Below are 10,760 nucleotides of genomic sequence, written 5' to 3' on the forward strand. Positions count from 1 at the left end.
TTTATTTAGAATTTAAAATTTAAAAATTAATAAAGACAATCATTTATTTTTAAAACTAGTATTCTTAAGACTAAAGAGTCGGGCGAAAAGGGGGTTTTCCGTTTCCGATTTTTCTGTAGCTGGATCCTCCGAAACCACACGAATTCTTAGTTAGAATGGAATTCCAACTCAGCACCTTTTAAGATATGTTCTTTGAAGAGCACAGTACGATAAAAGTTGTAAGTTGTGTTTGGGGAGGGGGAGAGTTATTTAGGAATCACCATAAGTGTACTAGCAATTGTATGGTTAGAAAGAGAAATATCCAAGGTATACAACAGCGGATTGGATCAAGTTCGGGCGACTGTTTACCAAAAGTACAGGTTTTCGCAAAGTTGTAAGACCATGTATGGGAGCTGACGCATTTAAAATTTAGTTAATTTTATCTTTTTTTACATTATTTATAAAAATAGGTTTGTTATTATCAAGTGTTGACTCAAAATAATAAATTTTGATATATAATATTGCTTAATTTAAAATATCAAATTTTCTTGTGGATCAGCACCTCTTGTTCGAATATCACAAGAGTTGGCATCAACACCCTGACTTCGATGAACCCTTTATAAGAACATCATCATGGATCAAATTTGTCCAGAAAGCTATACAAAAGAAAATTAATAAAAAATAACTTTTAATTTGTCAAATATTGGAGAATGACAGAGACCATGCCTCAAGTTTTTGTTCCTCATATGGCCAAATTAATTTGTTAAAGACAAAAATACATAGGAAGAATGTTTTATGTGTTGAATTTATGAGATTCGTCGTTGAAGAAGAAGAATTGATATAAAGTGAGAGATGAGATTATATCAGAATCTAAAAGAGGGAGAGTGAGGTTTTCTTTTATATCAGAAACTCTAAACCAAATTTCACAAAAAAAGGAATGAGACTCTGCTATTAGTTATACATATAAGCCTAGCAATCCTAACTAATTACACGTGACTTTTAACCTTTTCTGCAGGTTAAGTTTCTATGATAACATTCCCCCTTAAGTTGGCAATGTCAAAGGCATTGGCAACTTACATATGTAGATTAATCTTGCACATTCTCTCTTATAGTTGAATCGTAGATGTTGAGCATCCCTAACTTACGATATCCTAGTTTGAACGGACCTGGACTCAAGGCTTTAGTCATGATATCGGCATTTTGATCCTTGCTGGAGATGGGGAGGAGTTTGATGAGGCCTGAGGATGTTTTCTCGCGTGTCACGTGACAGTCTACTTCGATGTGCTTGGTGCGCTCATGAAACACGGGGTTGGCAGCTATATGGCGGGCAGACTGACTATCACAATATAAAGGAACATGTTTGGTTAGAGGCAGATGAAGATCGTTGAGAAGATAGGCTATCCACTGAGCTTCACAGGTTGCAAGAGCTAGGGCCCTGTACTCAGCTTCTGAAGAGGATCTGACCACTGTTGATTGCTTTTTGTTTTTCCAAGAAATGAGAGAGGTGCCAAGATAGAAGCGATGCCCAGAAACAGACCTGCGAGTGTCAGGACATGCTACCTAGTCTGCATCCGAATAGCCAGAGAGTTGCATGTCGGAGGAAGTAGAAAAAAAAGACCTGCTACTGGGGCTTGTTTGAGGTATTTGAGGACCCGAATGGCTGCGTTATAGTGAGAACTGGTGGGACAATCAAGGTAGTGACTGAGCTTTCCAACCACAAAGGAAATGTCGGGTCACGTGGTAGTGAGATATACAAGGTGCCCAATAAAACTGCGATAGGCAGCTACATCTGTGAAGAAAGGAGCCGAGTCCTTAGCTAGCTTCATACCGTACTCCATGGGGGTTGAGGCAGGTTTGCAGTCCAACATTCCATAGTCGTTCAACAAGTCTAACATATATTTTTGCTGATGAACAGCAATACCTGAACTGCTTCATGCAATTTCAAGGCCAAGAAAAAATTTTAGATCACCAACGTCTTTGATCTTGAAGGCATCATGTAATTGTTGCTTGGTGGCTGAAATGGTGCTTAAATCATTACCCGTGATGATCAAATCATCGACGTATACTAATATAATAGTGAATTTTCTATCAACTAATTTGGTGAATAGAGAGTAGTCATGCTTGGATTGGCAATAGCCAAGACTAAGAAGCATCGAAGTGAGTTTTGTATTCCATTGGCGACTGGCCTGTTTAAGGCCATAAAGGGATTTTGTTAACTTGCACACTGAATCAGGTTGTGAAACTGTGAGACCAGGAGGGACATTCATGTAAACTTCCTCGTCAAGGTCCCATTGGAGGAAAGCAGTGTTGACGTCCAACTGCTTTAAATGCCAGTGTTTAGCAGGTGCAAGAGCAAGAAGGATGCGCAATGTTGTCATCTTGGCCACGGGGTTATAGGTGTCAAAAAAATTAAATCCCTGCCTCTGATTATACCCTTTTGCCATAAGACGCGCTTTTGCCACTCAATTGTCTCGTCTGGCTTGAGCTTCAACTTGAAGACCCACTTGCAATCTATAGCTTTCTTGCCCTTAGGTAAGGTAGTGACAATCCATGTCTTGTTTGTCTCAAGAGCACTTAGTTCAGCTGAGACAGCCTCTTTCCAACAACGGTCAGCCACAACTTCCTCATAATGTGTATGTTTGACACTTGTTGCAATTTTGACTGATAATGTGTGGTGTGTGGAAGATAGATTGTGATATGTCATGAAGTTAGAAATCGGATACTTGGATGAGGAGGAAGCTGAATCAACAGAGGCATGCATGCAGTGATAATTTTCTAAATATGCAGGTCTCCTTCTTTCCCTTGTAGATCTTCTAAGTGGTGTTGGTGAAGTGTGTGGAAGAGGTGTGTGTGGCTGTGAAAATTGAGTGAGGGGCACAGATGCTGTTGAGGGGTTGTTTGGGAGTAGTAAAAAACATCATGAAAACTAGAAAATTGAGTGCTTGCAGGTTGAGTATGAGTAGGTGAATGTGACGATTGTGGACAGTGATTATTAGTTTTGAAAGAAAAATTATGCTCATAAAAGGTAATGTCGCTTGAGACATGAAGTTTGTTGGTGTGGAGATCCAAAACTAAGAATCCTTTAGTGCCCTCTTTAAATCCAAGGAACACTCCTTTCTTAGCTCATGCATCAAGTTTCTTTTGATTTGCTGATAATGTAGATATGAAGTCAAAAAACTTTAAATTGTGTTAAATCAGCTTGCTTATTATATAGAATTTCAAATAGATTTTTGTTATTTAACAAGTTGCTAGGGATATGGTTGATGATTTGGGTTGCATAAGTTGCCGCCAAATCCCAATAACATTGAGGCACTGCTGAGTGAAATAATATAGCTCTAGCAACTTGTAAAATATGCTGGTGTTTGCACTCTACAATTCTATTTTGTTGAGGAGTCTCAACACATGAGGTTTGATGTAAAATTCCATTTGAAGTGTAAAATTGATTTAATTGGAATTCCTTACCATTATCTGATCTAATACACTTCATGTTACTATTGAATTGAACGCGAATCAATTTTATAAAATTTTGTACAAGTGCAGAAGCCTCAGATTTTAGTGTCATAGGAAAGATCCACGTAAACCTACTAAAATCATCTACAATAGTAAGAAAATATCTACAACTTTTTGTAGATGGGATGCATATTGGACCCCAAATATCAACATGGATCAGCTCAAAAATATTTTTAGTTTTTGTTGTGCTCAGAGAAAAAGAAGTTCTTTTGTGCTTGGCAAAATGACAACTATCACATGGAGACATAATCATGGCTTTATTAATTTTTGTGTGCAATAAATTGGGATACAATTGTGTAATATTGTGTAAAATAGAAAAAGGAACATGACCTAATCTATTATGTCATAAGATGGAAGAGTCATTGTGTGTGCTTGTGTTTGAATGAGTAGTGAGATGTATGCTGTGATGTTGTGCAGTATCTAATGAATTTGCTTGCAGTGCATACAGCCCTACATTCAATTCAGCTGCTCCAATCCTCTTCATTGTAGGGTAATCCTGTATCTCACAGCCAAATTTGTTAAAATGAATTGACAGTTAATGTAAGCTATAAGTTTTGACACTGAAATCAGATTTAGCACAAAAGAAGGTAAGTAAAGAACATCTGTGAGGTACAAGTGTTCAGAAAATTTTACTGTGCCAGATATCGAAGCAAGGACCATGCATTTATTTGGTAATTTGACTCTTACTAGACATATGGCTTTGTATGTGTGGAATGTAGTAATGTGATGAGTGACAGGAGCTGTGGCACCTGTGTCAATGACCCAGGAGCCAGTGTAATGTGATGAATTAAGAGTGCATTCTATAGAGTTACCTTCAGAAGGAGATTGGACTTCTATGGCATACGATACTTGATTCAAAGTATGGGAAGTTGTGAAGACATTTTGTTGTAGGAGAGCTAACAAGGCTTTCTTTTTATCTTGAGTGAAGAAGGCTGATGAACTACCACCATCTTTCAGATAGAGCTCAACAAAATCATCATGCTTATCATCATGTGCAGCATCTGTGATATTGTTGATGGTAGGGATTGTTCTGGCTTTAAAATATGGAGGGAAGCCATGTTTCTTGTAGCATTGATCAACTATATGCCCTTCCCTACCACAAAAAGAACATTGTTTGATGTGTCCTCGTCCTCCATAACTTCGGCCCTTGCCACCGCGGCCATCTCTGCCTCGGTTCCTACCTCGGAAAGAATTAGTTCCAGAAAAGTTGTGAACCGCATTCACCAACTATTTGGAGTCCACCAAATCAGTCCCAACACTACAAGAGACACGCCGAATAGCGGCGGTTTTTTAGGGATTTGCGGCGCTTTTTAACCACTGCGAAATGAAATTCCAGCGGTTCCATAAGCGTTGCCTATTAGGGGGTGGAGATTTGATTTTGCGGAGGTTTTGGAAAACCACTGGCATATAGGGGTGTTCATGGATCGGATCGTATCTGCAGATCTGTGGTAAATATCCGCATCCGATCCGAAAATTGCGGATACGATCCGATCCGCAAATTGATCGGATCGGATCGCGGATATCTGCTCTACATCTGCATATCCGATCCGCGGATCTGCAGATCTGCACAATAATAATGAAAAATAAATAAATATATATGTTTGGTATTATATTTACTTGTTTGTTGTTTTAGTTAGTAATTATTATTCATATATTGTATTATTTTATTTTCGTTATTTAGAAAGAGTTTGATTAAAAATATTTTAGGAATAAATAAGTTTAAAAGTATAAAAGAAATATTTTTATTGAATTTTTTTACATAGAAATATGATTAAAAAGAGAATGTTTAATTATGCGGATATATCCGATATCCGATCCGATCCAATCCGCACATTTGCAGATCGGATCTGGCACTAAAAAGCGCGGATATCATATCCGATCCGATCCGATGAAAATTGTGCGGATTGGATCGAATTTTTGGCTATATCCGATCCGATCCGATCTGCGGACACCCCTAGCAGAAATGACTGGTGCCGTTACCAGCTTGGCTTTCAGAGTCTCAAACGCCTACAGACACTCTGTGTTAAAGACAAATGGTGTATCAGAAGCTAGCAGATTGCTCAGAAGTTTTGCAATTTTTGAAAAATCCTTTATAAACCTCCTATAGAATCCTGCATGCCTCAGAAAGGTTCTGATTGCCTTAACATTGGCAGGTGGTGGTAATTTTTCAATTACCTCTACCTTAGCTTGATCCACCTCTATTCCCTTATTCGAAATTTTTTGCCCAAGGACAATTCCTTCAGTCTGTTAAATAGGTTTTTTAAAAAAATTGTGGCGGTTTTATAACCGCCGCTATCCTGCACGCCGGTTTAAAAAAAATTGTGGCAGTTTGAAACTGCCACAATCTACTATATAAAATTTAAAAATTTTTTCTAAAAGTCAAACCACTTTGAAATAATCCATAAAGTGTGCATTACAAGATCAACTGATAATACTAAAATGAAACTCAAGAGAGTTATTAGATAGAATTAAATTATTCTAGCATCAATATAAGGCCTCAAGGAATGTCAATATTCATAGTATAGGCAGGGTGTATATTAGAGGTAGAAAATCCAAAGTAACCTTTGAGTCCATTAGAGCCATTAGGTCACGCATATTTATAGAGAAGGTGTATTCAGAATTTCCAACTGGATCAAGAAAGTGAAAAAGGAAAAAAGTTAAGGAAGTTCAAAATTAGAGAATAAGTGACATTATTGATTATCTTATTTTTATAAAATAAAATTTAAAAAAAATTGAAATGCTAAGAGAGACAAAAATAGAGTAAATAACCATTTGTACCCATAAAAGATGAAAACGCTGACATATGTACCCACACTAGATCGAAAACTACTTTTGTCACACGAAGGACATCTTGCGTGGGTACAAGTTTAGTTTCGATCTAGTGTGGGTACATATGTCAGCGTTTTCATCTTTTATGGGTACAAATGGTCATTTATTCGACAAGAATATTATAGTTGTATACCTTTTAACTTAATCGGAGATGCAGTCATCCCAAAAATTCAAGGGAGGTCAAAGATAAAGAGTTTAATTCCCTATAATAGAGCTCCTGCATGAAATTAAATCAAATCCTGCAAAGGTGACAGCAAATTATTTCACCAAATTACACCAGCTTGTTGAGATTGGTTTTAATTATTTTATTTAAAGAAAAAATCTCAAATTTATTTCTGTCGTATTTAATAAATCAAAATGATCAATATTACAACAAATGGCTAATATCATAAACTTACTTTCATTATGCAGGCATAAGGGTCGCTACCCTTAGCATGATGGCACTCGTCCATTATTAAAAGCTTAATCATATCAAGTTTAAGAAAATTGTGCCTCAAACTTCTGAGCAATATAGCTGGAGTAATGACAAGCACCTTAGCATTCAAAAGATAAAGCCTTGCTTGTTGATAATAAGTTAGTAACCACCTCCAAGCTATGCAGCAAACAAATATTTCAGAAGTATCACACTTAAAAGAACAAAAGATGTATGTCATACTTAGATAAAACTGAATATTGAAAAATGGAAAGTCGGTAGTCTTTTTTTCATTTTCTTTGAACACAGAGGTTTAGGCTAAAATCCATCTAGAAGGCAGAACTAGAACTAGGATTGATTATAAGAATAACATGAATGCTACTAATCTTGACACCTTTTCATTTTTTTTCAGGCATTAGCTACTAAACCAGTTATATTTCTAGACTTGTGTAATACATTACAGAGCTTTTGCCATCAACAACAGCAACCAAGAAAATAGTGTATTTTTTTTCTCATTGCCAAAAGGGGTAAATTACAATAGAAAAATTAAGCTTCAAAAATGCAAAAACATGAGCATACAATAGTGTAATAATACACCTCAAATTCTTTTCTTCTAATTCATAGGCCATGGAGTAATCTTAAATCAAATGATGTTAAAACTTAACAAGCAATGCACTACTTAATAATGTAATAATGAGACATGGTTCAATTGATCAAAAAGGAACTCCCAAAAACACATAAGATAGAGAATCTTGTAGCATATTACCATCTTAAGAATCAATATATACAAAGACATGACATGAGTCTCAACCCAAAAGATTCCCAAAGACAACAACAAATAGAGGATATAAGAGATTTATGAAATAGTTTGTGTGAGGCAAATTATTTTAGTATCATATCATAATATCAAAACTTAGAGTATATCTCCCCACGTAAGTTTGAGCGGAGTGTTAAGAGTATGTTAGTCATTATGATTATTATTTGGTTAACTATGTTAGTTAAGATTGCACTCTAATTGTTGGTGCTTCCCTATTTAGTTGGATAGTTCATAACCCTTATATTCGAGCCCATACATATAGCTCTCTCATTCTTGTACTGTAATTTGAATTTTACATATTCTCAAATACTAGTTATTTTTTTATTTTATTTTGTATATTCTCTCAAATACTGACATTTCTCACAACTTCAATTTTACATCTTAAACATATTCTCCCAAAGGCTGCCGACGATGTCACGGACATGCACGGCGGAAGTAGAAGACTTCGACGACCCCTTCCCCGTTACCTTCGCGCGCGGGAGCTACACGGCGGAGGGAGGAGACCAGTGATTGGGAAGAACGACGACACCGGCGTGATGGCTGGAACTGACGGAGGAAAGATTCACGATGGCGGGGGAAGGAGACCAGTGATTGGCGCCGTGCTCTGCTGGGGTTCGTGCAAAAGGTGAAGATGCCTATTAATTTTTGTTTGGGTTTGGGTATTTTAGTGAAACGAAACCCCTCCCCCACCCACACAAGGTTATTTACTACGGTTGGGGCCCAAAACCGCCTCAAGTCAAATTAATTGGAGCGGAGCTTATTTATGCAATAAGAACCGCACCAATTCAACCAATTTGCGGCAATTTGAAAAAATGCCTGCAATTTGTGGCTGCTAAGTCCCGTTTTTCTTGTAGTGCAAGAAATTACCTTTCTTGTTGCATAAGCAATGAAAAGGTGGTGTCAATCGATGGCAATGGCTGCATGAGCATGATGCTTGATCGGACAGTTGAATATTGCTCATTTAAGCCACGAAAGAAGCGAACTACAAATGTGTCATCTCTGTATCCTCGAATTGTGGATGCACATGGACAATTGGTGCCGCAAACGCATGAAGGGATGGGTCAAAAAATTTCGAGTTCCTCCTAAATTCCTCGCAACTTTGTGAAATAGGGTGTAAGTTCCAAATCACGCTGTCTTAATGAGAAGAGGTCTTCTTCGAATTCAGCAATGCAGAACACATCTCCTTGATAGAAGCGCTTTTTGAGTTCTTCCCAAATGCTGTGAGCGACACCGTTCCAAATGACGCTATTGCGTATATCTAGGCTGAGAGAGAGGTGGAGCCAAGAGACTATTACTACAAGGGTATTGCGACGTTCCCAGGCATGATGAGTGGGATCGTTCTCATCCGGCTTTGGAAGGGAGCCATCAACGAAAACAAATTTATTCTTCGATTGCAGAGCTATCTTCATCCATCTTGACCAAGATCCATAGTTCTTGTTATCCAAAGTAACAGGGATGAATGGAGTACCTAGATTCTCGCCAGGATGAAAAAAGAACGGACTTGCAGGATCTGTGATGGGATTTATTGGGGGTTTTGATGTAGCAGCTTGAATGGAATTGACTTGAGCAACTAATTATGCTAGAACATTCAGATCAAGCTGATTCTGAGTCACTGTAATTGGAGGAGCTTGAGGAGTATCCATAATTCCGTGTATAAGAAAGGAAGAAGGTATTAATAAATTTGAGAAATTGTATATTCAGAGCTCCCACTTTTGATCCGTTGATTGGAAAATGTGGCTTAGCGTTGGTGATTTTGCTAACCAAAACCAGATCTCATCAAACTCTATTTTAGGGTTCAAGAGAGGAGGAGAGGAATTAGATCGAAGAGAAGAATGGGACAAATTTAGTTTTGGGTTCTTGATTTTGAAGGAAAAAAAAAACGAAAAAAAGAACATGAAAATTGAAGGAGCTAGAGAGGTGTATTCATAAAGGTTGTTACTGCAATCACTCATCGCACCATGTTGAATTTATGAGAATCATCGTTGAAGAAGAAGAATTGATATAAAGTGAGAGCTGAGATTACATCAGAACCTAAAAGAAGGAGAGTAAAATTTTCTTTTATATCAGAAAATAAACTAAATTTTACAAAAAAAAAAAAAAAAGAATGAAACTCTGATATTAGTTAAACATATAAGCCTAGCAATCCTAACTAATTACACGTGACTTCTAATCTTTTGTGCAAGTTAAGTTTCTATCATAATAATATGCAACACTATGTATATGTTATATATATCATTTTTGAATGATTTATAAAAAGTGTCTTTTACAATATTTATAATTTCATGTGAAGTTAGTTGAACGTTAGATAATAAATTAGTTAAATTTATTAAATTATTTATTGGTTTTCAAATATCAACTTCACGTGAAGATAGGTAATCGCAAGTAAATTTTTACAGTAATTTATTTGATTGACACAAATACAAAGAATGGATGCCACGTTTTAACTTTTCATCACATTTTAAACAAATTTGACATAAATGCTTTAAGTACCAGAAAATTCTCCTTTATAAAAAAGTGATGGAAGATGAAAAAAAATTGTCTTTTACCACAAAAGAAAAATATAAACATAGTATATATGAAAGAGTGAGGAAAATATAATCTTTCAATATATAGCCCGGAAATGTTGATTTACACAAAATAAGAAAAACATCATATATTGGTGGTGGATTTGCATCTTTGGCTGGCGAGTCTTTTCTGGAGAATATCGATGAGAATATCACAATAAGTTTGAACATGAACGTTGACCTTGATGATGCCCAAGATCTCAACTTGACCAGGAATATCCAACACAACCGTGAGTGGCAATTGGTTCTTTGTGACATCGTTGAATATCATAGGATGAGACAACAAAGCTGCTGTCATGACAGTTAGGGTTACGTTGAATTTCTTTGTCTCTTTTGGTGCTATCTCTTGAGATGGAATAGGTGCTTCTCCAACCTTAACACCTCTATAGTTGAGAGTTGCACTTGTGTCTGAAATCTTGAATCCAATCTTGTTAGGGTTTTGTACGGTGACGTCAGCGGTCAACGTCACGTTGAAGTCAAACTTTATTTGGAATACGTTGAAGGCAAACTTCATGTTGTCCAAGTTGATGTTGTCCACGTGGATTTTGGGCTCTTGTGGTTTGTACACTGTGAATCCTAGGACAACTAATGTCCCTGCTATTGCTATGAAAATTGAAAGTATGACTAGGGATATTACACACCCTTTTCC

The 10,760-nt window shown here is 36.8% G+C and overlaps 1 protein-coding gene across 1 annotated transcript; it reads right to left on the bottom strand.

Annotated features, from left to right (window-relative positions):
- LOC110271211 lies at positions 10,132-10,754 on the bottom strand. Its single transcript, XM_021121636.1, has one exon. The coding sequence runs from the start codon at positions 10,623-10,625 to the stop codon at positions 10,197-10,199; it is 429 nt and encodes a 142-aa protein (XP_020977295.1). The 5' UTR covers positions 10,626-10,754; the 3' UTR covers positions 10,132-10,196.

This window comes from Arachis ipaensis, chromosome B04, assembly GCF_000816755.2.
Source record: "Arachis ipaensis cultivar K30076 chromosome B04, Araip1.1, whole genome shotgun sequence".
Taxonomy (NCBI): Eukaryota; Viridiplantae; Streptophyta; class Magnoliopsida; order Fabales; family Fabaceae; genus Arachis; species Arachis ipaensis.

Excerpts from the sequence above, each read along its gene's own strand:
- LOC110271211 (XM_021121636.1), bottom strand. The coding sequence starts at position 10,625 with ATGAAGTTTGCCTTCAACGTATTCCAAATAAAGTTTGACTTCAACGTG.